Source organism: Takifugu rubripes, chromosome 17, assembly GCF_901000725.2.
Source record: "Takifugu rubripes chromosome 17, fTakRub1.2, whole genome shotgun sequence".
In the NCBI taxonomy this organism is placed as follows: domain Eukaryota; kingdom Metazoa; phylum Chordata; class Actinopteri; order Tetraodontiformes; family Tetraodontidae; genus Takifugu; species Takifugu rubripes.
Window position 1 is genome coordinate 1,649,413 of NC_042301.1, and position 27,371 is coordinate 1,676,783.

A 27,371-nucleotide genomic window follows, 5' to 3' on the forward strand; every position below is an offset into this window, starting at 1 on the left:
TAACATTAATGGTAATAATATAATAATTGACAGGATGTTCTTAGTGAATCTGACAGAGAACTTAGGAACGGGGTTAGAATATCAACCATCAACGTTACTGTGAATAGAACACTTACGTCGTCAGGTTTTAGTGAAGATTTTTCAAACCTATGATGCAGAAAGAAATATTTTCTTATTCAGAATGTGCCTAAACCCATAGCAGTAAATAAACATTGGCTAAATTGTGTTATTTTGTTTAGAAATCAGTTTCACCAGCTCCATTTTTTAAAGGTCATACTTTGTACATGGAAAAAACTTACATACATATTCAATGATATACCGTCCTTATATCAAATAAAATAATATTGAATATACTAATAAAAGAGACAAGAGTTTTATTAGTCTTGTGAGAGCTTCTTTCCTGAGACGTGTCACAGCCTCGATGAGGTTGGGCTTGATGTTGCTCAACTGGTGAAACTGCACCTAAATGTTATTGAAGAGGTTTTACTTCCAATTTGCTTCCCAAATAAACCATCCAAATGGTGATACTGAGGCAATTTTAGCAGCCTTCCTATTCCTACTTAAGAACACAAATATCCTTGAGAGAAAAATACAAAGCCATATCACATCCTTTCAGATGGTGTCACAGTACTGCAAAAGGAAACCATCATACACAACTCTTTAGATGTAAGCAGAAAGTTAGAATGACTGAAGCATACAAATTGAATTTAAATAAGAAATCACGTGAAATGCTTGAAAGGGGACAAGTCTATCCACTAAAAATAGCTGGAAGGATTTAAAAAGACAGTACAACGGTGCTTACATTGGCATTCACTGACATGAAAACACGTGTTTATCCATTAAACAATAATAAATGACACTTTCATTAAATGTGTACAGTATTTCTACCAAAGAGAACGCAGTCTTGTACTGTACAGCTGGAGTCGCATGGTGATGACGCAATCTGAAACCCAAAACAGCGTTGTGAAATCCGAGATCAGAATTGACGCCAAAAACATCCCTTTCAAACATACACCAAGGAATTCAAGTGATTTCTGGTCAGTACAGACATAATTGTAAACAGTTTCATAGTATTTTGTAGCCATGTCGATTCCAGGAAAGCGTAACTCCTTTTGTGGTTGAGAACAGGAAGACTTGAAAGCTTCTTCTGACAAGCGTAGGTCCATTAGCGCCACCTAACGAGGGATTTTATAACAACACATCTCATTTGTTGAAGAACACTGCCCCCAAGTGGCCGAAGAGAGTAAAGCAGCACCAGTTCGTTCCTGCTGCGGGGGTCATATATTTAGACCCCCTACGGTACCATTAGCTATTTTGAAGCACGGTTATGAAAGTAACACGACGTGCACAAGATAAATGTGTTCTTAAATTCACGTGTGACCGCAACTTTAATTAATCATTGAAGCTCATCAAACCTTAAATTAAAAATGTCAGCATCTGTCAAAGATCTATAAAACGTTTTCTGTATAAACGCCATTAACCGATGTCTTTGTCAGGAACATTTTGGAGTAACAATGAAATATATTTTAATTCTTGTGGTCCATCCGAGCCCACACAGCGTTTATTTTACTCTAAATTATGGTCTTGATAATAGTAAACTAAATAGTAACTAAAATGTCCAGTCCTGGATTCATATGAAATGGATCAGGAGTTCTCTGTGAGTTTTCCCCACCAGTGTGTATCAGAAAGTGTGTAATCTCGTCAGAAGGGTCCTGCATGTCAGGCTTCCTCCTCTTGGTCTGACATCGTTTTCCCTCCCTAATTAAATCTAGTGACTCTGAAGAGGTGTAATGAGTGCGTTAGCGCTGTGACCATCTTCAGATCAGGATTTTACTGTCCTTCCGGAACACCCGGTGCCACGGCAACGCTCCTTATCTGCCGGTCCCTTCGGTGGCCTGCAAATAGTTGTGTGTCTGTTTCCTCCCTGTGTCAGATCATCTACCTGATGAAGCAAGAGGAAGTATTTCATGACAAAAGCGACTTCCTTTCAGAACTCATCGGGTTTTTTCTTCATGTAATTGTTTAACAAAAGCAAGTGTAATTGTAGGAATTACTGAAATTACACCCAACATGATGAATCATCACTATAATTCCCAATGAGAAGAATTCCGCTGCACAGATCCAGAATATTAGAAGTCAAAGTGAAAAAAACACCAAAAACCCGGAAACCAGACGTCATCAGCCGCAAGCTTTTGTCTTCTACAAGTGAGGAAAACACGATGCTTCTGGTCAAAGGCCGCTTCAGAGACAACTGATAACACGGTGAACAGATACTCTATCAAAGAGGGGGGGGGGGGGGGGGGGGGAAATGGCAAATTATCTGTGTTGTTTTGAAAGAATGAGGTTCAAAACCGTAGCTTTTCCCCTGGAGCTCTGAATAATCACTTCTTTACTGAGGAGTTGATCTCCTCAGAGGATCAGGACCCATCAGGACCCATCAGGACCCATCAGGACCCATCAGGACCCATCAGGACCCATCAGGACCCAGCGCTGTGCCTCCATGCAGAGGCCAGACGGAGAAAAGATTCTTCTGTTTCTTATCAATCACAAATTCTGTGGGCCCGGTCGTAATCATCTGAGCCACCACTGTATGCTAATGCTAATGCTAATGAGGAAGTTCTGTGCCATCATGACGAATGCCGGATCACAGGAGGTCTTAATTCTCTGCTCTTGTTTGGCTTTATTTCAATTTTTGAGGGCAAGGACAAAGTTGTCACGGCAGCTTCTCACAGATCCAGTGGATTCTGTGGCTACAGTTGATGTCGTTCAAGCCGATAAATTGGGTTTGGGCCAGCAGTTCACCGCAGTCTTCCCCTCCAAACGCATCGTCAGGCTGCCCCGGGAACCACAGCTCCCTGATGGGGGGCAATGGGACAAACGGGAGACATGTTAAGATGGACAAGCAGGATTCCATCACAAAAAACCCTCTCCCCTCCCCTACTCTCCTCTCCTCCTCCTCCCCTCCCCTCCTCCCCCCCTCCTCCCCTCCCCTCTCCCCCTCCTCTCCCCTCCCCCCCCTCTCCCCCTTCTCCCCCTCCTCTCCTCCTCCCCTCTCCTCTCCTCCTCCCCTCTCCCCTCCTCTCCCCCCCCCTCCCCTCCCCCCCCCCCCTCTCCCCCTCCTCTCCTCTCCTCCCCTCTCCTCTCCCATCTCACCGTTCAGTGTTTACTGGCGTTCCATCGACCCAGGTCCACTTTCCTTCTTCCTCCCTGTCAGTCACACCAACCCATGCTCGATACACGATAAAGCCAGAAAGAAATTTCTGCCAAAAATAAAGACAAATCTCTGTTAATTCAGTCCCAGTCTTATCACATCTCATGTATTCTTCATAGAAGTTAATAAAATACAACACATGAAACTGAAAACGTGTTCAGGCTGAAAAGGACCTGCTCCTCAATGCTGCCGATCACGACCAGGTCTGCGTCGTTCTGCAGGCAGTACCGCTGGCTCTCGTCCCAGCTCTTATACTGGGTCGAGACGTAGTAACAGCTGCAGGCAAACGCCAGCCAGTCCTGTGGACAAGGCTTGGTTTCCGTTTCACAACTCCCATCTGCCAACGTCCAGTGTCACAACATGAAACATGTGGAAACACCCAAAACAGGAAACTGCTCATTTACCAGACAAATAATGCACCTTCACTGACCTAACCTGGAAAAGTGGACTTAAATGACTTTTTCTGCCCTTTAATGTACCATTTTAACTATCATATCAGGCCTCGTACCTTCGGCTGTGGGCATTCTCATGGTCAGCCTCAGGCAGATGTTCAGAATGCCCTGAAGAACACAGAGCAGTCCAAAACTCAGAAGAACCACAGTGATAAACTGGCCCTCTAGGAAGGAGATAGGTCAAAATTAAACCCAGTAAAAGAAGTTACTGTCTCACATGTCTCCGTCGACCTACTCGGCTTGTGCGCGGCCTCCACTGGAGCGTCTTCAGCTTGATGTTTAGGAAAATCCCGATATTTACCAACTTCTAGAGTCACACTGGATGTACTGGAGTTAAGGACCGCAGCCATGCTGATGCTGCAGTGCTCAGCTCTGCTTCAAGTGTGACGTTGTGCTGCACAACAGCACCGTTTTTCCTGTCTGTCAGGCAACTTCTGGTTTTCGTAATCGGACATTTACAACTTTTGACTCCAAAGATCATTTTAACATTAATGGTAATAATATAATAATTGACAGGATGTTCTTAGTGAATCTGACAGAGAACTTAGGAACGGGGTTAGAATATCAACCATCAACGTTACTGTGAATAGAACACTTACGTCGTCAGGTTTTAGTGAAGATTTTTCAAACCTATGATGCAGAAAGAAATATTTTCTTATTCAGAATGTGCCTAAACCCATAGCAGTAAATAAACATTGGCTAAATTGTGTTATTTTGTTTAGAAATCAGTTTCACCAGCTCCATTTTTTAAAGGTCATACTTTGTACATGGAAAAAACTTACATACATATTCAATGATATACCGTCCTTATATCAAATAAAATAATATTGAATATACTAATAAAAGAGACAAGAGTTTTATTAGTCTTGTGAGAGCTTCTTTCCTGAGACGTGTCACAGCCTCGATGAGGTTGGGCTTGATGTTGCTCAACTGGTGAAACTGCACCTAAATGTTATTGAAGAGGTTTTACTTCCAATTTGCTTCCCAAATAAACCATCCAAATGGTGATACTGAGGCAATTTTAGCAGCCTTCCTATTCCTACTTAAGAACACAAATATCCTTGAGAGAAAAATACAAAGCCATATCACATCCTTTCAGATGGTGTCACAGTACTGCAAAAGGAAACCATCATACACAACTCTTTAGATGTAAGCAGAAAGTTAGAATGACTGAAGCATACAAATTGAATTTAAATAAGAAATCACGTGAAATGCTTGAAAGGGGACAAGTCTATCCACTAAAAATAGCTGGAAGGATTTAAAAAGACAGTACAACGGTGCTTACATTGGCATTCACTGACATGAAAACACGTGTTTATCCATTAAACAATAATAAATGACACTTTCATTAAATGTGTACTTCTACCAAAGAGAACGCAGTCTTGTACTGTACAGCTGGAGTCGCATGGTGATGACGTAATCTGAAACCCAAAACAGCGTTGTGAAGTCCGAGATCAGAATTGACGCCAAAAACATCCCTTTCAAACATACACCAAGGAATTCAAGTGATTTCTGGTCAGTACAGACATAATTGTAAACAGTTTCATAGTATTTTGTAGCCATGTCGATTCCAGGAAAGCGTAACTCCTTTTGTGGTTGAGAACAGGAAGACTTGAAAGCTTCTTCTGACAAGCGTAGGTCCATTAGCGCCACCTAACGAGGGATTTTATAACAACACCATCTCATCTGTTGAAGAACACTGCCCCCAAGTGGCCAAAGAGAGTAAAGCAGCACCAGTTCGTTCCTGCTGCGGGGGTCATATATTTAGACCCCCTACGGTACCATTAGCTATTTTGAAGCACGGTTATGAAAGTAACACGACCTGCACAAGATAATTGTGTTCTTAAATTCACGTGTGACCGCAACTTTAATTAATCATTGAAGTTCATCAAACCTTAAATTAAAAATGTCAGCATCTGTCAAAGATCTATAAAACGTTTTCTGTATAAACGCCATGATCCGATGTCTTTGTCAGGAACATTTTGGAGTAACTATGAAAAATATTTAAATACTTGTGGTCCATCCGAGCCCAGGCCTGCGCGATGGTGTTGCTCAGCATACAGAGTGTTTATCAAATCACTTTTATCATATTTAGGAAATGTTAAATAAGCTTTTCCAAGTTAAAGTTATACAACAGTTTGGCCACTAGAGGGAGCTATTAGCCAGCCCATTTACAGAGAATAACCGATACATTCCATTCACCATGTTGCAGGTAAATTCAATTTATGGAATTCATTTTATTTTATTTTAATATTATTTTTTGTGTGTGTTTTAGTCACAAACCTTACAACCCGATCCACAAGTCCAGGTCCTGGTAGTGATGGAGCAGTCGCTGCCATTCAAAATCCCAAACAGAGTTCATCTAATGTTAAAAATCCTGTGGAAATCCCCAGTCTATGCCTGTATAAAACATAAACCAGATTTGCAACTGTCACTGCAATGGATATCAGTGGTGATGGGCAGCAGTTATGATATTGCGGTGAAGATCAAGCAGATGTCCTCTCACTAATGCTGCCCCAGCATTCAGCCTATGGACCATAAGCAACACAAACGTTGCTCTAACTGACATGAATAATGTCAACATTGGACCAAACCTGTGTTTCCATTCACAGGTTTTAAACAGATAATCTGAGATTATTTTTTTTTGTTTTCAGACAGTTACCATAGTGTGGTTACATCAAGGTTAGTTAGTTTGTACAAATTCCTGAAGAGCAGCCAAGTCTACATCCATTTTTCATCCAACCCCCCACTTCTCCCTCCACTTCACCTGATAATCCGCGATGGCTTTACAGTGCCCCTTTAGAATCCTCGAAACGGATCAGTTCTAGTTCTGGGCATCAACAGAACAACTGCCAACCACGATGGTAACGAGCAGGACTGGAAATGAACAAGAGCTGCGAGCCAGTTTACTCCTGGTGTTGTTTAACACGTACGTATCTTGGGAAGTACAAAGTCAACAGTTCTGGAGAAACCATCCAGCTTCAGACCGACCCTGGTGTTGGAGGTTCTGCTGACCGTTCCAAAAGCAAAATCCGGCCCCGTGGCGCCGAGGTTGCTCCGCCTGGGGGCCCCTCGGGTCTGAACCGAGATCTTCAGGACACCGTGAAAAGCTGCCTCACACAAGGCAACATGAACAGTCCCTCAACGAGTGTTATTTATGAAGCTTGACTGATCAAACCAGTCTACACACACACACACACACACACACACACACACACACACACACAATTAGAGTTCTCACTGAAGACACAAGGAAGTAAATGTACAGTTAACTGTACCATAAAAATGGAATCTAATCAATGAAGCAAGACACGGAATCCCCCAATAAGGTAAAATAGTCCTTTATTTGTCCAGGAATGGGAACATTTTCGTTGCTGCGGCAAACATGTTGAGAGGGGACATCTAACTGACTCAAAGCCACGTTTCACTTTCAGCTTGAATGTTTGTTCAGCGGAAACTGTCAAAAGTTGGTGCTGCCCAGTCGGCTTGTTACCTCCTTTATCTTGGTGGCGTGGGAGATGATATCGATCTCCTCTAAGGAGGCAAGGGTGAGCGTCTCCACATCCAGACAGCTTCCAAGTAAAGTCTCCAGATTTTTCCAGGACTCTTGGTCCACACACAGCTGACGTAGATCAGTGATCACAGGCAGCTTGATCAGAACAGAAGAACAGATTCAGAGGGTCAGAAAGGTTCTGAAAATGACCAGAAGGAGCCGTGTTCCCCACCATGCGCCTCGTGACCTCCAGTTTGTCTTTAAGGTCGGCCACCACCGAGTTCTTTGGCAGACCCTCCTCGAGCTGATGGACGCGCGTGTGGAATTTGGCGAGCTGTGAGCTGACCTGATCTACGTCCAGTTGCTGGAGTTTGCTCTGGGAAGCCAAGGTCACCGTCAAGGCCAGGAGATGCTGTCATATTTGGTGTTTGGCCGGTAACAAATGCAGCTCACCTGTCTCCATCTATTCTGTGAGGACTCCCATTCCTGGACAGAGTCCCACAGCAGCTGCTTGAGTCTCAGCTCCAGCTTGAACTCCTCCAGGAGGTCAAACTTGGTTACCTCCAACTTTGGTCGTCAGAAAGCAGAAATGACTCAGGATGTTGCTCATTGGCCTGTTCTGAAAAGGTGCATCTCATGGCCACAATTCAGGTGAATCAGTGAATTTTGACCAATTAAAACTATTTTTTATTCCATATTATCCTCTCAATGTTTATTTCTTCTACAGGAAGCCTGTTCCAGCTGTTAAACGTCATCTCTGTGGCCATTTTCAACAAACAGCCTGTGTTTTGTAGAAGTTAATAATCATTTAAAATAAGCGATATATAGAGGTCTGGAGTCATAAACCACCTGAAATTTCTTCTGGTAGGAGGTGTAAGTGGAGGCGAGCTCCTGCAGCTCATCTATGGAGATCCGGATGTCCCCGAGAAGAAGAGACACTTGTAGGAAATCTGAGTTGATGTCAAGGAACTGTGGATCCTTTACAAGAAGGAAAACATTAAAATCATTACTTATCAGAAAAACAACAACAAACAACAACAAGCTATTTTCCTTTACCAGCAATTTGGGCTTGAGTTCCTCCAGTTTGCAGCTCAGGCTGGTTGCATCTCTGCTCAGGGAAGTGAGAAATTCCTCCACGGTGGAATCTCTGACGGCCAGAGCGTCGCCGATGAGGGAACGCAGTAAAGTCACGGCTGGTTCCAACTGGGTGAAAGCAATCTGATCTTCAGAGGAGATGGGGACGGAATTCCTGTTAATCAGCGCGTACAACTGGCAGACTTCCTCCTTCTCCTTCTCAAAAACCACCACCTAGTGAGATGAAAAGAATAAAAGAGTAATAGAGGCCACAGAAGCACCTCAGGAGCCAGTGTGGAAAAGATCTTTGCCTTGCTGGGTTTGTAGGACGCCTATATTATAAAAATAGACTGAATAAATAACAACAGGGGCGGTGGCGGCGGCTGCTCATCTGCAGGGGCGGGGCTAAGAAGACAAAGAAGACAAAGGTTCTCAGGTGTTCGGGTAGCAGATGAGGTCCCAGGACACCTTCAGAGAACCGCAGAGGCACCCTTGAGCAAGGCACCAAACCCCAAAATGCTCACATAGGATGAGCTGGGTGTACCCTGCCTTCGCCCATATACAGCTGGGACAGGCTCCCACACCCTCCCCGTGACCCCAAAAGGGATAAAGGGGGAAAGAAAGTTAAAAAAACCCCAATCAAACAAGCTTTACCATGTCTTTTATGTCATCCAGGGAGGTGAGGTAGGTGCCCAACTCGAGCGTTGTAGAAGAAGGAAGAGCTTTGAGTTTAAACTGCGCCTCGTAAACCTCCGTGGAGACGGCGTCCAGTCTCCTCCTGGCCAGCTGGGCGAGCATCTCATGAATGACCTGGATCCACAGACTAACTGTCAGTTGTGTTAAAAGTGCTTTTCAGGAAACACATAAACGTATAACCCAGTAAGGGTGTCCACATCCAGTCCTCCAAGGTTGCGCTCAATCCATGTTTTCCGTCCTACCAGGCAGAAAATGCTTCAGAACTCAGGACCGAAGACCTTCACCCAGTCGGAGAGAAAGAAAACCCGGCTCCTCCGCGGCCCTAGAGGACTGGATTTGGGCACCCCTGTCTTACTGGGTTAAGTGTTTATGAATTAGGGTGGATATAACCTACAAAGTGCTTGAGTAAAAGCAAGATCACACTAAGCATGTGAGCACCAAGACACGTCACCTCCAGACAGGACCGCAGCGAAGCCTGGAACCGCTCTCTGAAGCGTCCTTTGTCCACCAGCAGTAACCCTAAATGTGCGTCCTGCTGGACGGACAGAGCGTCCCTCTGCTGACTGCCGTACGTCTCCAGCGATTTCTCAAAAAAGGACAAATCTGCGCCGAAGGACGAGAAGGTCAACATCACATTTGCCGTCAACCTGCACCGTCGTCCGCGGGATCTACCGTGATCCTGCCGCCGCAGCCAGTCCACATCGAGACCCTCGTTGTCTTTATAGAAGAGACGGAAACGCTCCAGAGTGCGCGAGTAGACTTTTGCTGCGTGGAAGGCGGAATGTAGAGACTCCTGAAGGTAAACACAAATGGGGCGTTCACAGGTGTGCAGCAGCGCTCGGGCGTCATCATTTCAGCTGACGCGGCGTTTTAAACACACCTCAACGCCTTGGATCAGACTTTGAAGGTGCTCATCTCTGGCCATGATGCATTCCAAATTAGTAGCATCGGTGTCTGTGTATCGGAGGCTCTTGACACACAAACACACAACATTATTGTCTCGAAGGGCCACGGTGCTTTAGAATCTAATGTCTCCCACCTTGTCGCCCGTATTCTCTGTGATCACGTCAAAGTCTGGATCGTCTGTGAGCGTAGGAACCGCCATCACCGTTTGTTTTATCTGGCCGAAGATCTCCGAAAAGCTCTCCTGCTTGGATCGCCAGTGGATGAAACATGTGCAATATAAAGACAACCCAACCACCTGAGTACAGAATTTGAGAGCTGACCTGGAATTTGTCCTCAGAGGGGTCGTAGGTCAATGCTTTTGTGTCCAAAATGAGCTCCGTGATGAACATCGACGGCTCGCCGGAGGCTTCGGCGAAGGTGGACTTTAATCAAAGCAAAACATCGGGAGAATTATTCAAACGCTCTCCTGAACGGTCCATGGCGAGGTTCCATTATTTTGACCTCCGCTCCTGTTCACCTCTTCGTCTGTGGGGTCCGGCTGACTCCAGCTCTGGACGGGAGTCTGACAGAGTCGCTGCTGGAGCACAGTGAGCACGTGGGCCACCGCCTTCACCACCATACGGTGAAAGGTGCCGGCGACCAAATAGTCCACGAGACGGATGAAGCTACGGGGCCGAGCAGCGTTGGATTCATTAAAACATTCACCACAATGGTTCATCCTCAAAGATCTGGATCAGTATAACAATGACACGCACTCTACTAGCGCATAAATAACAACAACACTCACCACCTGACGCGGTTAAAGTGGAGGGAGCTCTTGATTTGCGTGAGACACTGTAGCTTCATCTGTTCAACTGTCACAAACGGGAAAAGAGCGTCGACAAATGAAATCTCTCGCCTCTGTCTGAAAACACTGGCTGTGCTGAGTGTGCACCCACGTGAGCGTTCTGGCAGCGGCGGCGGCGGCGACAAAAAGCTGCGACAGGCACACGTCACCAGCTCTTTCACCAGGTCTTGAAACCGTGTCAGGTCAGTTTGTGTCTGACAACGACAACAAATTCACACAATTTAGGGCACAATAATGATCATTATTTCACCGAGCGTCGTTCAGGAAGACTGAATGTCCTCACAACATCAGCTCTTGTGACTTTATTCCTTTGTTTTTTTTAATAAACTCTGATCATTACCCTTTGGAGCTGTATGACCTGGGTGTCCTGGAAGTCCCGCAGGGTGCACGTGTGTTTTTGCTCGATGTGACACAAACCCGTGTCGCTGATCTGAGAACACATTTTCCAGATGTCCATCAGTGCTGGTCTGAGGCACTGTGGGACACAAAGATGGTAAAGATGACAGCAAAAACACTTTGTTTCCTTGGCTTTCTGTCTTAAAATACAGTCGCCTCATACCTGATTGAGAATAAACAGCTGCTGTTTGAGGGAGTTCCTTGCCAAGTTGAACTTCTTGGAGCGGACCTTGGAGCGCCATATATAAAACGGCCGCCTCTTTTTGAAGTGGGCAAAGAAAGGGATGCGACTGATCTTTGGGAGGACGTGACAGAGCCTTTCCCAGCGTTCCAGGGTCACATACACTGGGTCGTCACACACCAGCATGACCCTTTCATCGCTGACTATTATGTATTTGTCTCTACTGTGCACTAAACTGTCATCAAAGGGGCCCAAGCCTTGTTTTCTGGTCCCTCCCCAGTCACTCATGAGGGAGAAGAGCCATGCGGAAAAGGGAGGAGTTGACGCCACATCCTACGAGGAAGCAGGGAAACAGCAAAACAGACGTTGGAGTTTCAGCAGTCACCCCTGCAAATCTCTAAAGCCTCTTCCAGCTCAAACATGTCAGCCGCTGACCTGGTTCGTGGGCCGCAGAGGACGGAGGGAAACGGCCGATGGGTTGGGACGCCTGCGTGGCTGACAGGAGAAAATGTTCAGGGGCGTCAAACTCCCATATTTAACTCTCTTTACAGTCTTACTTGTGTCTTCATGAGCTGTAGTGGAGGTTTTGGAAGGAGAGTAGAGGTCTGTCGATTCGGGCCCTTGTGTGACCTCTTCTGATCTTTCAATATGATCAAAATATACTGTTTAAAACACGTTATGAACGGAGACATCTCACAGGCTAAACAGGCTAAAATTAAACATCTCAAGCTAAATGAATTAAATAAAACAATAGTACAAGAAAAACAACAATCCTGTATTATGTATTACAAGGTGACCAAATATTGTTTCAGGGGACTAGTTTCCAAACAGTATTAATCGTGATTGACCTCTGACCTTGAGAGTCACCGTGTCCGTCTGTCTTCATGGAATCAGGACTTGTGGGACGTTCAGGCGTGGACACGACTTCCTTTGACATCTGAAGAGGGAAGCAGAGGGAAGGCATCTCGTATTGATTCTTGCAAGGTCACTTTTTCATGCTCTTTTTGCTCTTCAGACCTTTGTTTTGGACTGCAGTGGAGGCAGGTTGACAGGCAATTGTTGGCGGTTCCACTGCATCCACTGTTTTTTTGGAGATTCAGGTGGCCAGCCAGGGAAATAGACCCGCTCACGGAACCTTAAAAGCTCTGGACTGGGTTTCCATATCATGTGCACCGTGGTATCCGCCTAAAATGACACAACATTCTCAGATCCAGGGTGTAAAGCAAAATGTCTGTTTTCAGACTTGGATAAATCTGACCTGAGTGCCTGGAGGAGTGGGGATGAGGACGGCTCTCTGAGGATCACAGGACTTGTGGAGTGGATCTGGGAGAGAAGGTCACGTAAAACTTTAGCTTACTACTGAAATTTTTATGGTCATAAATGACGTACCTGTTGTCCCGTGATCAGAGGTCCTTGTGCATGCAGTAGCCATGGTACTGGAGATTATTAATGGTGTAAATATGGGCTATAAAAAGAGCAGTAGGGGGTCAAAAAAAGGGAAAATATTGCCCCTCTATGCTTTTAGGGCTACTAAACCAAGTCATATTTCATAGGATTGTGCTATGTTGCTGCCATTCAATACTGTTGCACCTTTATAGTTAGTTTCTGAGTAGAAAAGTGGAACTTTCTAAATATTGTTCAAGTGCTTCATTATAATGTGGGTCACGCTCAAATGTCAGAACAATTAAAGGAACGAGTTGTTCGATTATCCGTTCAAAAGATGGCTGCAATTTGACATTTTACTCAACTGCTGAAGTAATTATATATCTGCTATTCCAAAAATGTCATGGTCTGCCTTTAGCATTCTCTAAAAGCTAAACCGAAAATACCCAAAAATGTTTGTATTATATTTAATATGAACATCTCCGACATGAAAGTGCTTCCAATTGTAGGTTTTTAACTGAATAATTATGGACCGTGATTAACATTATAAAACTATCGATGGTGCAGCAGACAAAACAGTATTTGCAGCGGTTAAAGCAGGGATTGTAAAGCACAATCCTAACGTTAGCAGGTGAAAAGACTGGAAATACAAAACCTATATTTCACTGAACTATTTCTAACTATTTCGCTGCATACAGTAAAGAATGAAGCGACTGAGGTCATCGATATTTACGATAAGGGTGAAACGTAACGGTATTAAATGAACTTAGTCTTACCAATTAAACAGGTCTATATTTTAATTAAACTACAAATGCATAATCTTCATTTCATAAGTCATAGTTTTACGAAACCAAGTTTTAAACGCGATCACTTTGTGTCACGTACCAAAACTTCTCGGTCTCCTAGCAACAAACAATTCTCCCGGCATCCACTGCGGCGCAACAGTGGAGCAGAGTGAACTTTGTTGGATTTAACTTAGTTAAATTCAACAAATAACAGGTTTACGTGGATTTTTTTGTTGTAATATCTCCTTTTTTAATTAAAATTTAGCATTACAAATACATTTAATCAAAAAACTTTAGCACCTTGAACTGTTTGAAAGGTATTTCAAGATTTCAAGTGAGGTTTGAGTGTTGCAAATTAATTGCTGACAGCAATATTGTATAATAAAAAGAAACTTTTTTTTAATGTACATGAAGCCATTTTCATCTATGACTTTTAGTCTTCTGCTTAGTGGGTTTTCTGGAGCGCCATGTTTGTTCTCGTCATATTCAGCTGTTGAAAGAACAGAAAACAGAGATCGGTTAGAACAGAGGTTGGTTCCGCTTTATTTCAAAACATGAGATATCAGTTTAATCTGTTCCCTAACAGTAGCTACCTTTTCTTCAGTTTCCATCAGTCGTCGCTGCAGACACTTCGTCTTCTCTCTATATTCTTCAAGGTGCCGTTTATACTATATAAAAAAGATAATAATTCACATAAAAAGAGAATAACTGTGTAGAATCATATATACTAACAATACCGAATATTGGTGTTTTTCTGTAATGTTTCTTGATAAATGTGTAGCTGCGTGTCATCAACAAACCTCAGCAATGGTTTTATAGTCGGATTTAATCTGCATCTCCAGCTTCAGTGAATGCTGCTTCTGTCGATTCAGCTCTGCCCTGAAACAGATATTAAAAACAGAAAAGTTGAAAAGTAAAGCAGCCCTGTTGGATTCCATAGAAATTACACAGACCTCTTTGCTAAACTTTTTGTTGTATATAGCATGCTTCTAAAGTGCTTCTAAACGTCATCAACTACTAATATTTCATATATATATATATACATATGTTTCATAGATATAGCATGTCAATGAAAGGAGTTACTGCCCCCTATGGGACTGGAGTGTAATGACACAAAGGTCTGTTATCCCGGAAGAATGACTGTTCCACATTACACAAGAACATTTTTTGTTGAGTGTTGTTTCTTCAGTAAGACTGAAAGTTCTTACTCGAGTTTTGTCACATTTGTCTCAAAAGACTGAATGGTGTTCTTGGACTCCTCTTTCAAACGCTGGATGTATTTTTGCTGAGTTCTCAGCAGCCGTGTCAGATCGTCGCTGGAGCCCCGGCTGCATTCCTCCAACTCTTGTACCCGTGCTTCCAGTAAATTCTCCTTCAGGCTGTACTCCTGCTTTATTTTTGAAACCTGGTGCAGCCAAATAAAAACAGCGGGTACAGAAATTTGTTGTATTTAAAGCCCAAAAGTGACTTCTGCCAAAATTATTTCCGATGAAACCAAAAAACACAACTTCTAAATCTAAATGTCCACAAAAAATGGAAAACTTCAAGGGATTTTTAATCATTAAATGGCCTTTATTGACTTTTTATGGATCTTTACTGATATATTACTGTGGCGTACAAGAGGGGGAGGAAAGTTACCCACCTGCAGCTCAGCCTTCTTTTGCTCCACCGTGGTGACTTTGCGCAGGTCATCCATCTCCTTGCGGAGCCTTAGGATCTCCTGCTGCATCTTTAGACGCTCATCGCTGACACTGTTACATTCGCCCTGGGCTGTCGCCAGAGCGCTTCGCAGCTGCTGGATTTCATCCCGACACCCGGCCAGCTCCTCACGGTAGCTACAAATAAGACAACAAAAGAAGAATAAGCAGTGGGAAATGCCTGAATTTTAACAAAAATCTGATTATTCTCTATTGTCTTCATTTTCACTAATCACTGACTACACCTATTTCTTATGAGGTGTAATAGATCGGTCAGAAAGGGGGCCCTAATAATCATGTGAAAAGACGAATGTCGCCATCTAGTGTCAAGGAGGAGCGCATGTTCCCGTCAGTTATTCGCTGTTCTACGTTGTGTGTAAAGTCGGAAAAGGACCGAATTCTGACCGGACACCAAAGCCACATTTAAGCTGTGTGTGTAAACATACTGACTGATTATTGTATCTTTGAGACTTCTTTTTTAAATAAGGTTACCAACTGTTCTGAGAGTGCGAACGCCTATTTTAATTGTTCACCTAAAAACTACAAAAGTAGAACATTGTAACAGAAAAAATAACACAAATCATTCGAGTTCAACATCATCGCAAAAAAGTCTGTAAATCTGGAAAGACCAGGGAGATAACTCTGTGTAACACACTTACTCCAACTCAAACTTTTTTAGTTTGCTCTGGGCGCTCTGCAAAGCAGCACTCATGTCGTCCTTTATTCTCTCTGCATTCAGACACCTCTGGTGAAGGGCATCAATCTTTCTTAGCTCTGGCTCCGCACTGCGTTCTTTACACACCTAAAACAAAACACCACAGGGAGGATAAAGAGAATGCCAGAACTCACGGAGAGCAAAAAATGTGGGGAAAAAATTCAAACCAGCTTGTTTATTGTAATTCACAGCTGGTGTCAGACACCTTTGTGAGCTCGGCCTCTATAGCGTTTCTCTCTCGCACTGTTCTGTCAATCAGAGACTGTTTTGTTGCACATTCCTACAGAAAGGATCAAAGAGAGGACAGGGAGAGCAGAATGTTACAAAAAGAAAATCCAAAGTGTGGCGATCCAATTGAATTCGCATATGAATTTAATATTCCCAGAAGCGGTGGCATTATACAGCCTGGGTTAGGGTTAATGGTTCGGCCGTTTTTCAGCCACATTTTATATTTTCTATCCTGCAACCAGGAGAAATGATGTTACTTAACAAAATTATAAGATAGCAGGGTCTGATCCATTTTTTTTTTAGTGCAGATTTTTATTTTACTTGGATTCAATAAACCCGGAACAACGTGATTTTCGAATTGCCTGAAATTGATTTAATTTCTTTCAAGATACAAATATTCAAATCCCATTTGTCCTTAACGGTCTTGAGCCTCACCAGCTGCAACGCGCACAGCTCTTCGTTCATACCGCTGATCTTACTGTTGAACTGCTTGTGGATGTTTTCCACCTGTTGAGAAATACAGTCACACAGTTCAAAACAGGCAGCGGCTGCAGGGATCCATGAAGAGCTGGTACATCTGTTTGTCATCTCACAACGAAGGTTCACGAGTGTATGTTAAATTAAACATCAATATTTGAACAATATTTAATTTGAACAGGTAATCGATACTATCTACATGTAATCAGACTGTTAATAATGCATAGATTTTAATTTCTGCACGGCATACACCGTTGCTATTCTTTAAAATGTGCCAGGGAAAACTTGAGTTGCACTCAAGAAAAAAAATCGGAAATAAAAAGTTTAGTGCCGTTGGAGTCGTGAGCTCTCAGGTATGCCTGAGGTCATTAGCGCAGTTTAGGGATTAACTCTTAATTACACATGCTTATCAAAACAGAAAACGGCTTTAAGGGAATAGGACTTTGATGTAAATTTCAACGTCTGACATCTGCGAGAAAATTACATGCCAGGTTCAAGATTAGAAAAGGTTGTGTTGAAAAAACGGTCCTTTCTTGACGGCCAGGCAGAGGGTAAGTTAGCAGCCAGCGCCCCAGTAATCCCCAGGTTAATTAAGAGGATTAAAGAGCGAGGGCTTTGGGTGAAAAGCGATGCCTTGATTAACTGACCAATCTAAGCCAGAGGAGGGATTTAATAGACTCACTACCTCAATAGAGTTGAAAATCACACTCGTCAGTCACAACTCAGTGGCGAAAATGCACATGAAGACATCTGATTGTCCAAAGGAGATCTAAGTAGCTTTGGATCAAAAAGAAGTAATTGCTCGGAGGGTATTTGGTGGAAAAAGATGATATTTCCAGCCAGGTGTTATTTCTTCTTATTGAGTCACCCACCTCTTTTCGGATGCGAGCTGGGGTTTCGCGGATTAACTGACTGCAGCACTCCTGTGTTTTCTCCAGGACCTCTGCTCCCTGCTTCTCTCGTAACAATGCCTGAGGGGGGGGCATTAGGAAACATCCGTTGGTTCAAAATAACGTACGTGTGAGTGTCTGGGGGAAGTTCACCTTGTTTAGGAGCTGCACAACAACTTATGGAAGTGGAAAACAGAAAGGAAAAGAGCTGATGAGGTGTTTGAAGATAACCTGGGTCTTCTGCATTTTTGCGATATTAACCGCCTCAATACTCTCTTTCAGTTTCTCCAGGGCTTCAAATCTCTCCTTCTCTAAATTGGTACAACGTCTCCGGAGTTCCTCCATCAGGTTCTCGGCCACAGCTTTCTCTCCGCGAGCTTCCTCTGCATCTTTAGATGCAGCTATTAATCTGCAGTAAGGAAAAGGAAATGCTGGGGAAAGTGGGCAGGCTTGACCGATGATGTTACACTGTTGTTTTCAAATGAAATCACATTACAGGATGGATCTGTAACCCATTAAAACACAAAATACTCAAAAAAGGAGGGCAAAGTATAGAAAGAGGTGTTCACCTGGACTCCAACTGGGAGAGGATATCCTGGAGATGCTGGTGCCGCCTCTCAGCAGCATCCTTTTGGCCCCGGGCCTCGGCTAGATCTTCTTCCTGAATGGTGAAAAGTGCAGAAGAGAAAAACCAACCAACCAAAAAAAACCCACAACACCCAAATAAAACTGACTGAACGCTTTCAAGCAGTTGAATGAAAAATTCAGCTGCAATCTTTTATATCTTACACTTTGTACCAGCTCTATTATAACTCTCACCAGTCTTTTCATCTGGTCTTGGGATTTCTTTTGCAGCTTTATCATCTCTTCCACCTTGACCATGGCCGTGTTCTTCTCAGCTGTGGAATATCTACACATGCCAGACAGACAGCATCAGAAATGAGCACATTCAGTTATGCTGGCAGTCACCCGGGTCACAGTACCGGTAGTTGTAAGTACCTGACTCAAAGGCAACTGGGCCTAGAAGAAAGGTGGTAACTCATGCCTACTTATGCTAGGTATTTAGCCACATCTCAGGTCATGTTACTGCCTGATAGGGACAAGTTATTTACAACTGAATAAAAAAAAGCGGGCATATTGTTTGTAGGCATAAGTAAGAGAGTGACATTAGCAGACTAGGAATCCAGTTTTCCATTTTTGTACTTAAAAGCCGACTGGGAAGCCACAGAGGATGTGTTGCTGTCGTGGTCAAAACAATGAAACTGACCCCTGATAGCAGCATCTTTGAATCCCTGAGGGGTTTGCTTACCTGAGCTGGTTTTGTAGCATCTTCATTTCGGCGCTCTGCTCTGTCACCACCGTCAGTAACTGCTGGTTGGTCTGTGTGTGGCAAGACAGACAAGAGTGCCATTTATGTGGCATTATCACCCAAACACATTTGCCCTAAAGCTCTTTTTCCTGACATTCTGTGGAATTCAGAACAATTTTAGCAGCCATTTTCAGTCAGTTAATGCTACAGAATCAGTTGGCGTCACCTTCGGTGACTTAAAAAGTCTGCTTGTGTGACAAGACAGGGTGGGAATGCTCAGAGCTTCCTTTGTTAATAATGCATTTGAGGGATATAGGGTTACTCCCTGTTCAGTGTTTTTATTCCTCTGCTGGCATCATTTACAGAAACCATATGTGTTGCTGTACATGAAGAAATATTATCACAATATGTGTGAAAGAGAGTCACACATATTGTGATAATGAGTCAAATTAATTCAAGTCCTCTTACCAGTTTTAGTGTCTGACTGGCCCCTTGAAGCTGCTTTGCATGCTGTTGAGACTGAACAAGCTGATCCTAAGATTAAACAAATAAGTATGAAAGTAAATGCACGTATACACACATAAATAACAAAACATGAAACAGTAGGCATTATCCCAGAAAATAAGTGAATTATTCTAATATGTGTCGCAATGGCTCCACCTAGCGGCGACAATGTGATCAGCCGTTAACGGTTGAGCAGTAGGTGAGGACGTAGCAACAAGCAGAACTGGACCTGGAGCTGCAGCCTCTGAGATTCAAGCATTTTTCCATCAGAGATGCTCTGCTTGAGGCGGTCCACCTCTTGGACTGCTAACTGCCACAGCTCCATGGCCTGCAGCTTGTCCTGACAACAGAAAAAATGTTCATTAATTTTTATTAGATGTTGCTCACTATTGTGGCTCTTATTAAATATATATGACAAACAGCTGGAGCCTCTGTTTTTGGTGAAAAGCAGATATGATGAACTGCACACTAGGAAAATGTAATAAATCACTGAACTGCTCAATAAATGTTGCAAAGGTAGAAGACATGAAGGAAATCACCCGTGACAGAATTAGGACAACTCGTTCCCTCTCCCTCCTGGCTTTATCAAACCAGTTTAACGTAGACTACAATGGAATGAATAAAGAACTCCTACAGGTGCAAGAATGAATTCAGAAACATATACACTCCCTCATTTCAACTGCTTGTCTTCTCGAGCCATGTCCAAAAAATGATTGAAAAATAAATAAATCTATGTATCGGGACAAAGGCAACCAGTTTTCATCCATTTATTATAGATTTCTGTTGACAGACCTCTTTGTTCAGATGGATCTGTTCCTTGAGGTTCCTAATAATGACCTTCTCGTCCTCCATTGAGCTTTTCTCCGCCCCTGAAGCCGCATCTTTGTCATTAAGCTCATTTAGAACATACTGCAGCTTGGCATAGAGACTAGAACAAGTTGAGTTAAAACAGGCAATCATTGAGGAAACTGACTTAATTAAAGAGCTACAGTTATTATACACTTCCAATAAAATATTGCTCTATTACTCTTAATGTTCAAAAAGGATATCATCTATTTTACCCTCTTCTTAACTACAGCCATGTTTCTACCTTTCGTTCTCCATGACAACCTCTTCCACCTTCTTTTTGAAGGCTGCCATCTGCATCTGTTGATTAAAAGGAAGCAGATGAAAAGAAATTGTTAGATTCTGATTCTCGCATTTGAAAAGTAGAATTCCTCCACAATAACTGCAGGACAAGGTTAAAATGTCACTATGCTTTCACTTGTTAAGTGTCTGGTTTTAAACTCTTCAATTTGTCATATCTGTAAAGCGGAATTTCAGCGGTTCATTCACCTCGTATTTCTTCATCTGCTCGGCCATCTGATCCATGTGTCGATCATACTCTGCTACGAGAGGAGCCATTACGCTGTAGAAAGAGACAAAATAATGCGTGGCTTGGGGGAAAATGAATTGGGTATTTGCTGGTCTTGAGTTAGCAGAAATTTGCTTTTGCCCAGAACAGATGTGGTGTCAGTTAAAAGAGTCTTCTTTAGCACTAACCTATCTCTGCTCAGGGTTGAGGGAAACTTTGTCAGATTTGCTTCTTCATCCTGATGAGGTAAAACATGTATGGTAGAGTAAGACCATTTCATCCCGGTTGTAAAAAACAACCAATAAATATTGCAGGACTACACAAATGCACAGAATTCACCACTGCAGTGAAAAGTTGAATCGAGTATTGACAGATAAGATATAATCTTGTGACTGAATAAACAGAAAACAGATGTATTTGTACCTGGGAAGACCTGGATTTCATTTGGGGTCCAGAGGTGAGAGAAGAATTTAAGCTGCATACTGGGAAAGAACATGCACACTCTGTTAAATACGTGTCATTATTTCAAATATCTGTTAAAGACATAGAATACATGTATTACTAAAACTCACAAACAGGAACAGGTACATTTTAGATGTATTACTAATTTGGAAGCCATTCAGGAATGTCATCTGGAGTCTTAAACTGATCAGGGTTTAGGTATTTACACATTGTCTCTGTAATACAAAACCTCCCTAGTTTGAACTAAATGAGTCAATTTGCTGTTACCTTTATCAGCCAAACGTCCCGGTTCTCTCTCCATCATTGAGGCTTAATCTACAGACAATTAGGGTCAAATTACCAGTAATGTTCGAAAATCGACCTCACAACGCACAATTAGCGTTAAATTAGTGATAGCTAATCTATACTAAGAGAAAATTGTTGATCAATCTTTAATCAATAGATTTCAGCCAAAATCTAAATGAAATGTATATTCAAGACAAATAAATTACAAATGTACTTAGAATAGGTTAAGAAGCTAGCTTAATGTAAAGCTAAGGTTAGCTACAGCATCAATATTTGTAGAGCTAAAATGAGCTCGGAAAAATAAACAATATGATCTAACAAATGGAAAAAAATGGAAAAACGAGAAAACGTGCCGCTTATACATATTGTTCATGTTTTAATGGTGGAAAAATGGTATATTTTCTGTACCACCATGTTCCGCCCTGTGGTTCAAAACAAACAAGGAACAACCAATAAGGATGAAGATGTGCAACACGGATGTGGTTCCGTTCGAACAACAGGGAAGTGTGGAAGGTTCCGGTCTGTCTCAAGAGGCTTCAGCGAAATATGGTATTCTACTGGTTTCGGTTTTATGCCCGTCGTTTTCTGTAGAAATGCACGATGCAAAGAATTTGAGTTTCATTTGCCGAATAATAACTTGTGTGTTCGCTAAACCCTGACGTTTGTTCGCGTTAGCAATGATTTCAAGATGATTAAGGAAGTAATGTGTGTGTGTTTTTTTTTTAGCTGGTATCGTAGACAGTCACAAAAACAATTAATTTGATGACACTACAGTGACCAAAGTCAAAATAATGTTAAAATGTTCAAAGAAAAGTTTTAAAATTTTAAATAAAAAGTGCTTTAAAAGAATGCATTCATAAGCATGAGGATAAAATGACCATTCAAGAAAACCATCTCTAAGGCTTGTTGTTCTTAATTCTCAGTTTCTGGCACAAACTCAGATCTCTACCTGAGGGATTATTTCACTTAAATCAGGATCTGAGTCACTATCCTTACTAGTCTTAAGTAACAATATATATATTTTAATGTATATTAACGCATAGAGATTAACATGTGTATAAATCAGCTACTGGTTTGGTTCCTTGAGAAAATGTTTTTAAGTCTAGAGAACTGAGGCAACAGTTATTGACATTTTCCACATTCTGCTATGCTATGAATCTTTGTAGGTTTGTCATTTTATTGCATAATTGAGTTTCTGTGGCGTCGGAAGGATTGCCAGAGCTGTTTTTCTACTCAGTATTAATGATGACTGGACATTAAAGTAAGACAGATGTTTGTGTGGTGACCCGGTGTTATCAGATTTAGCTTTGTTTGGTGTCGATTCACTCAGTTTTGTGCCAATTTAGACTTAAACTCATCAAATGTGCATATAATGTGATATAATAATATTTAATTTAATTAAGCTTATTCTTATCCATAAATCAAAGCTTTCAAAGAGCAGCTCTGTAATGTTTTAAGGAACCTTGCAGAGTTTCCCCCTCATATTTATGTGAGTTGTAAACAGAGCAAGATGACTGCAAATCTTTTCTGTTCTCTGGATCAGTGTAGCACCTGTCTGCAATAAGTTTTCCATAACACGCTCTTGTGTTTGAGGTTATGAGCTCAAAAGCCAACTGCTGCATTTAGCGATCATTCATTCATGTTCTGTGTAAAATGAACAAACAATTTAATCTCTTTTTTTTCCTAGACCGAATGGAGTTTTTGATCGAGCACACGTGGGACAGCAATCCTGTGACCCATGAGCCCATCAGAATCGGTTTCTCTCCTGGCAATGGAGGGCTAAAGATGGAGGTATCTGGGCCCTTTTTTAATGACCCAGCTGCCCCTCCAGGTCCTCCTAGCCAGCCTTTCCCTGGTCTCTGGGATTATGAAGGTGGGCCAGGCTTGTTTATCTACAAAAAAGTGCTTTGCTACATGGATATCATATCATAATCATATAGGGATTAAATGAAAACAGCATGGGTGTGGGGTTTTACCATTGCCATGGTTGTGTCGCGGCAAGTAGAACATCCCGGTAGAGATACGCTAGATTTATCATTCCTCCAACTTCATTTTGAAAGGTCAGGGGAAGCTTTGGCTTTGATTGTTCAAAAGTAGACATTGTGTTCTCAAGCTGAACTTCAAACTCCAAAAAAGTTGCATTCCTCTGGTTTTAAACCCAAATAAAAGCAGCTATTATGACTTTTTTAATGTCAGTCAGGGGCAACCATGGGGAGGAAGAAGAGTGGAGTATTACAAGGCATTGTCAGTCATCCAAACGACCTCCCCAGAAATGGAAACCAACATAAATTGCTAGCTAATATCACGCCAGGACTACGATAGGCAACCTGTCCCAGAAAAATCCCAGTTGTGTCAGCATGTAATTGTGTTTCGAGCTGTGTGACGGTGCAGGTCTCCACCTATGATAAAAGCTCAGAACAGCAAAGAGGGCCCATTCATTGGACCACTTCCCTGGTTCCCTGTATAGTATCATCTGCACATTGCAACAGCAGAGCACTCCAAATATGAACGATGAAAATTTCAATATTCCAAAGTTCTATGAGGTTGGGCAGATGAAGGATTAGTTCTGATTATGAGGCCAAATTAGTGATTATAGCATCGTTATGACTGCGACACAGCAATTAAACCCAAGGACGAGGTTGAGTAATAACAATTCTATTTAATTAACCTTAAGTAAGTTTGATTTCTGGTTAATTAGGCCCACATATTTGGCCTCGTTAACAGTATCCGTTAAATTGGACCCCCCCCCCTCCCGTTTTAATCAAAGGTAGGGATGATAATGAGCCAGCTGCCAGGTTAGCAAGTGCCTGGTTCTTGATTTCAAAGTTTTCCTCAATCATTTTTCTATAAATTATAACATAAACTTGAATTGACTTATACCTTTGAATTGTCCTTTTTCTCTGTAATAGAAGCCAGAGAGGTTAATAACGCCCTTTTAACCAGATAATTAAAGATCAAATGTTCCATTTTTATTTTTTCCCCCTCATAAGTTGTGGAGTCCTTCTTCCTTGATAGTGCAACAGAAAATTACCTAGAAGTGGAGCTCTGTCCGTAAGTACCAGCCTTTGGTGTGTCCATTGCTCTCGTCCTCTGATGGCCTGAGACCATCTGTGTTGTCTTTCGCCGTAGACACGGGCAGCAGCTGATATTGTTGCTGTCAGGAGTTCGCCAGGCATTCATGGTAGGCGATCGACCAGCTTCTGTAATAACGTCAGCTTCTTCTTTGATTATCTAAACTTTGCCCTCCTAAAGCAACAACTGCCCCTGGTGTTTAACGCCACGATCGCAGGGGACAGGTGGATGGGAGAGGCTCTGCTGCCTTGGTCGTACTTTCCTCCAAATGTTAACAAGATGAACTCCTACGCCATCCATGGCTCCGGAGAGGAGCGCACGTATGAGGCCCTCTATCCCATCCCTAAACAGGAGATCGTGGAAGGCCAAAAACCCAACTTGTAAGTATGCTAAGGCCAGACTCAAGGTTCTGAAATGGCTCTTTGCACTCGATCAGTGTCTCTGAAATTGACCCATAAGTAACAGGAAAAGACAAATAACTCTCAGCTGCTGTTATCTGTGTTAATCTGCACTGAAAAAATGTTAAAATTCATACTGGAATTTATGAAAGGAAGATAAAAATGGGCAGCGACCCCTGTTTTTTTGGCCATAACTTGCTGAATTACAAGTATCGAATGTAACGTGCCACTGGAAAAAAATGCCCTTTGTTGCAGCCACCGCCTGGAATATTTCCGAGAGTTCCATCTGCAAAGCATCATGGGAGAGGGTTGGGTGCAACCGGAGTCGGACCTGTGGAAGAAAAAACCCTAGGACACTCAAAGCAGCGCCCTATCTGTTTATTCCTTGAACTAGCGTGATCACATCCACAAAAATAAAACCATACATGCACATATTTCCTGTCTGTCTCATCATTTTCATGTTAGATCAGCCAAACCGCTAACGCACGCATCTCCAGGCACCATCTTCATCTCCACTTATTCACACAATCAGACCCCACAATCACCGCTGAAGTGCACGGAGATGATGTCGCTGGAGTTGAGCTCGATTCCTTTGATTGCCAACACGCATCGACGTGTCCGCATGTGTGTACTCTCTGTGACTCCTCTGGCGCTTCTCCAAGGCTCTGTGTGTTTATCAGAGATTATCTGGAAGTGCTCTCTTGACCAGGAGAGGAGCGAGGTGCTGATTTTCATGTTGGATGTGTTTCTCTTTGCCGTGGCAGCCCAAAAGCCCATATAGAGCCCTATCACTTTTAATTGGTGCTCTTGCCTTTGAAATGCGCACAATGATTAGACCTAGAGCCTGGCACCTAAGCCCCCTTCTTATCATTGCATGTGGTGATTTCCAGCCACGTTACAAACTGCACATGTGCACGCAGCTTTGGCACCTTGTAGTCGAGCTACGAAAATAATGGCCCGGAATGCTTTTGCTGCCAAAAGCGCACCGCTATTAAACATTAAAAGGACATAATTAATTATTATTTCTGTCATTTCGTGCGAACAGATGCGCAGGGAGCTGGTACCTGCTGCCCCTCTGTGCTGCCAGAGCCCGGGCAGATATAAGACCCTTCTTATCCTCCTCCTCACAAAAATTAAACCATCTGGTTCTGAAACATTCAGCATCGGCTTAAGGGCTACTCTGCTTGTCAGAAAGTTTTTCGGCGATCACCCTCTAGACCCAGTTTTTTTTCTTCCAAGAAATGCACAGCTCATTTCTGCAAGTTTAAAGAGTGTTTGAGGGTATGAATGAGGATAAAGTTGTGATGAAAAACGGAGCGCCGGGGATAAAGAAGTGATCTGGGAACATGAAAAGAGAGCGAGGGATTGAAAAGTGAAAACTGTAATGACTTTGCCTACTTCCAGACGTTCTCTGATAGAGAGACCCAAATGAAAGATTCATACTGGAGCTAATAAGATAGCGAGACTGTAGAGAACCGCATCAGATCGTGCAGAGCAATAAACCTTATCAACGCCGTGCAGTACACAATCCAAGGCCGGCACCGCGTGTAAACATGTTCCCTTTATGTCACGTGGGACTTTGCATTACCTAATTGCTAAAGTGATTCAGCAAAAGATATGTCATTCAAGACAAAGTTGGGTGAAACTCTGACGCCCGTCAGAGGTTCGGCAGCCTTTCCACCGGTTTATTTTGAAAGGCTTATCTGAAAATGTACATGCTGATCACTCTTCCACAAATAAATGCTTGCCAAGCCCCAGAAGTTCTTAAAGTTCTGGAATTCAATCACACATCATAGTTCATTTCAAACAGTTTGCAGGGATGTCCAAAATGTGACGAAATGTGCAAACTTTGTGGAAGAATTCCTAAAGTGTAGGCTTGGATTCCAAAAGAATAGCCACTGATTCCGTGGCTGAACGTCTAGACGGGTCTGAGACACTAGCATCTAAAGAAAGAAATCTCATTTGTCTTGAACGGTACAACATGAAAACATCGTTAGCTTGCTGAAAAAAAGCCATTTGTGTGTGCAAATACAAAACAGAAGTTTCATTCCCCATTTCGCAGCACACTGGAAAAAGTGACGGCAGAATGTTGAAACAAGTCAACGTAAGAGGGAGTGGGCGGGCAAAAATGGGATCGCATTGTCTGACGGACATTTTGGAATGCGTCTGAGGATCTACTGCTGATTTATACGGTGTGGAATGCCGATCATGGCGTACGTCTCAAAGGTCGGCTGTAGATTAAGTCTGAGAGCCCGCCGGTACACCTGTGCTGGGCCCAGTCAAGGAAGCTTGAGCAGACATTGCACACTAATGAAGCATCCCAACTGGATCCAGTGAACAACTCAATGCCTATTAACTAGCGCTAATTATTGTCCAACTGGTTCATCATTAGTGAGAGGGCTGCGGGGATGAAGGGTGAGAGGAGCTGTTCTGGGCATTAAAGAGCCCAGACGTGCTGCACACGCACCTGCAGTGGGTGAACATGTGACAACGTGGCTGCTAATTGCAGCCGAAGCCTGCTTGTGCGCGGCGCCGGCGAGGACGACACGGGCGCGA

At 42.8% G+C, this 27,371-nt stretch overlaps 5 protein-coding genes across 13 annotated transcripts in view; 1 reads left to right on the forward strand and 4 right to left on the reverse strand.

The window, feature by feature from the left end:
* The window catches only part of LOC115253307 (CD209 antigen-like protein E), a 4,538-nt gene extending 2,027 nt beyond the window's left edge, over positions 1-2,511 (reverse strand). For 2 of the 4 annotated variants that reach the window (XM_029851004.1, XM_029851003.1), the window contains exons 1-2: positions 889-2,511; positions 117-147 (exon numbers count right to left, since the gene is read on the reverse strand). In XM_029851004.1, the coding sequence (XP_029706864.1) occupies positions 117-147; positions 889-1,166 (309 nt within the window). In that variant the 5' untranslated portion in view covers positions 1,167-2,511. Of the gene's footprint in view, positions 93-116; positions 148-802 lie in introns of those variants that run through there. The other 2 variants (XM_029851006.1, XM_029851005.1) reach the window with 2 other exon arrangements.
* Positions 2,512-2,660: 149 nt separating this feature from the next.
* Positions 2,661-5,467, reverse strand: LOC115253306 (C-type lectin domain family 10 member A-like). Its single transcript, XM_029851002.1, has 6 exons — positions 5,030-5,467; positions 4,263-4,293; positions 3,720-3,771; positions 3,385-3,548; positions 3,154-3,260; positions 2,661-2,855 (listed from the first exon to the last, which is right to left on the reverse strand). The coding sequence occupies exons 1-6, from the start codon at positions 5,305-5,307 to the stop codon at positions 2,714-2,716; spliced, it is 774 nt and encodes a 257-aa protein (XP_029706862.1). The 5' UTR covers positions 5,308-5,467; the 3' UTR covers positions 2,661-2,713.
* A 1,526-nt stretch (positions 5,468-6,993) lies between these two features.
* On the reverse strand, positions 6,994-13,662 carry LOC105417620 (dynein heavy chain 6, axonemal-like). 5 transcript variants are annotated; one of them, XM_029851046.1, is made up of 23 exons: positions 13,525-13,662; positions 12,646-12,721; positions 12,515-12,579; positions 12,274-12,441; positions 12,112-12,193; positions 11,814-11,896; positions 11,692-11,751; positions 11,239-11,589; positions 11,020-11,154; positions 10,771-10,873; positions 10,620-10,686; positions 10,350-10,497; positions 10,153-10,254; positions 9,966-10,076; positions 9,807-9,896; positions 9,599-9,719; positions 9,378-9,529; positions 8,885-9,040; positions 8,213-8,464; positions 8,006-8,134; positions 7,610-7,723; positions 7,389-7,532; positions 6,994-7,312 (listed from the first exon to the last, which is right to left on the reverse strand). In XM_029851046.1, exons 2-23 carry the CDS (start codon positions 12,686-12,688, stop codon positions 7,124-7,126), a joined length of 2,865 nt encoding a protein of 954 aa, XP_029706906.1. In that variant the 5' UTR covers positions 12,689-12,721; positions 13,525-13,662; the 3' UTR covers positions 6,994-7,123. The 5 variants fall into 5 exon arrangements, with proteins under 5 accessions (XP_029706906.1, XP_011610679.2, XP_029706905.1 ...); XM_011612377.2 differs by having other exon boundaries at positions 9,966-10,073; positions 13,416-13,662; XM_029851045.1 differs by having other exon boundaries at positions 13,416-13,662.
* Positions 13,663-13,801: 139 nt separating this feature from the next.
* sclt1 (sodium channel and clathrin linker 1) lies at positions 13,802-21,785 on the reverse strand. 2 transcript variants are annotated; one of them, XM_029851049.1, is made up of 22 exons: positions 21,757-21,785; positions 21,328-21,375; positions 21,022-21,080; positions 20,787-20,836; positions 20,580-20,652; positions 20,335-20,390; positions 20,037-20,172; positions 19,474-19,584; positions 19,209-19,274; positions 18,741-18,811; positions 18,251-18,341; positions 18,001-18,092; positions 17,663-17,840; positions 17,414-17,512; positions 16,500-16,571; positions 16,042-16,116; positions 15,781-15,923; positions 15,067-15,259; positions 14,633-14,829; positions 14,225-14,303; positions 14,018-14,092; positions 13,802-13,914 (listed from the first exon to the last, which is right to left on the reverse strand). In XM_029851049.1, exons 2-22 carry the CDS (start codon positions 21,362-21,364, stop codon positions 13,870-13,872), a joined length of 1,998 nt encoding a protein of 665 aa, XP_029706909.1. In that variant the 5' UTR covers positions 21,365-21,375; positions 21,757-21,785; the 3' UTR covers positions 13,802-13,869. The 2 variants fall into 2 exon arrangements, with proteins under 2 accessions (XP_029706909.1, XP_011610678.2); XM_011612376.2 differs by having other exon boundaries at positions 21,754-21,783.
* On the forward strand, positions 21,772-25,249 carry c17h4orf33 (chromosome 17 C4orf33 homolog). The gene is made up of 6 exons (XM_003971996.3): positions 21,772-21,894; positions 23,033-23,218; positions 24,336-24,396; positions 24,475-24,526; positions 24,598-24,797; positions 25,071-25,249. Exons 1-6 carry the CDS (start codon positions 21,804-21,806, stop codon positions 25,165-25,167), a joined length of 687 nt encoding a protein of 228 aa, XP_003972045.2. The 5' UTR covers positions 21,772-21,803; the 3' UTR covers positions 25,168-25,249.
* The last annotated feature ends 2,122 nt before the right edge of the window (positions 25,250-27,371 follow it).

Excerpts from the sequence above, each read along its gene's own strand:
- LOC115253306 (XM_029851002.1), bottom strand. The coding sequence starts at position 5,307 with ATGGACCTACGCTTGTCAGAAGAAGCTTTCAAGTCTTCCTGTTCTCAA. Across the intron at positions 4,294-5,029 it reads ACAAGACTGCGTTCTCTTTG|GTTTGAAAAATCTTCACTAA; the intron begins GTAGAAGTACAC and ends TCTGCATCATAG. Across the intron at positions 3,261-3,384 it reads TCGGCAGCATTGAGGAGCAG|AAATTTCTTTCTGGCTTTAT; the intron begins GTCCTTTTCAGC and ends TATTTTTGGCAG.
- LOC105417620 (XM_029851046.1), bottom strand. The coding sequence starts at position 12,688 with ATGGCTACTGCATGCACAAGGACCTCTGATCACGGGACAACAG. Across the intron at positions 10,687-10,770 it reads GCCGCTGCCAGAACGCTCAC|TTGAACAGATGAAGCTACAG; the intron begins GTGGGTGCACAC and ends CGTTTGTGACAG. Across the intron at positions 7,313-7,388 it reads TGGAGGTCACGAGGCGCATG|CTGCCTGTGATCACTGATCT; the intron begins GTGGGGAACACG and ends GTTCTGATCAAG.
- sclt1 (XM_029851049.1), bottom strand. The coding sequence starts at position 21,364 with ATGATGGAGAGAGAACCGGGACGTTTGGCTGATAAAG. Across the intron at positions 15,924-16,041 it reads TAGAGGCCGAGCTCACAAAG|GTGTGTAAAGAACGCAGTGC; the intron begins GTGTCTGACACC and ends GTTTTGTTTTAG. Across the intron at positions 14,304-14,632 it reads ACAAATGTGACAAAACTCGA|GGCAGAGCTGAATCGACAGA; the intron begins GTAAGAACTTTC and ends TATCTGTTTCAG.
- c17h4orf33 (XM_003971996.3), top strand. The coding sequence starts at position 21,804 with ATGAAGATGTGCAACACGGATGTGGTTCCGTTCGAACAACAGGGAAGT. Across the intron at positions 23,219-24,335 it reads TGGTCTCTGGGATTATGAAG|TTGTGGAGTCCTTCTTCCTT; the intron begins GTGGGCCAGGCT and ends CCCCCTCATAAG. Across the intron at positions 24,527-24,597 it reads GAGTTCGCCAGGCATTCATG|CAACAACTGCCCCTGGTGTT; the intron begins GTAGGCGATCGA and ends GCCCTCCTAAAG.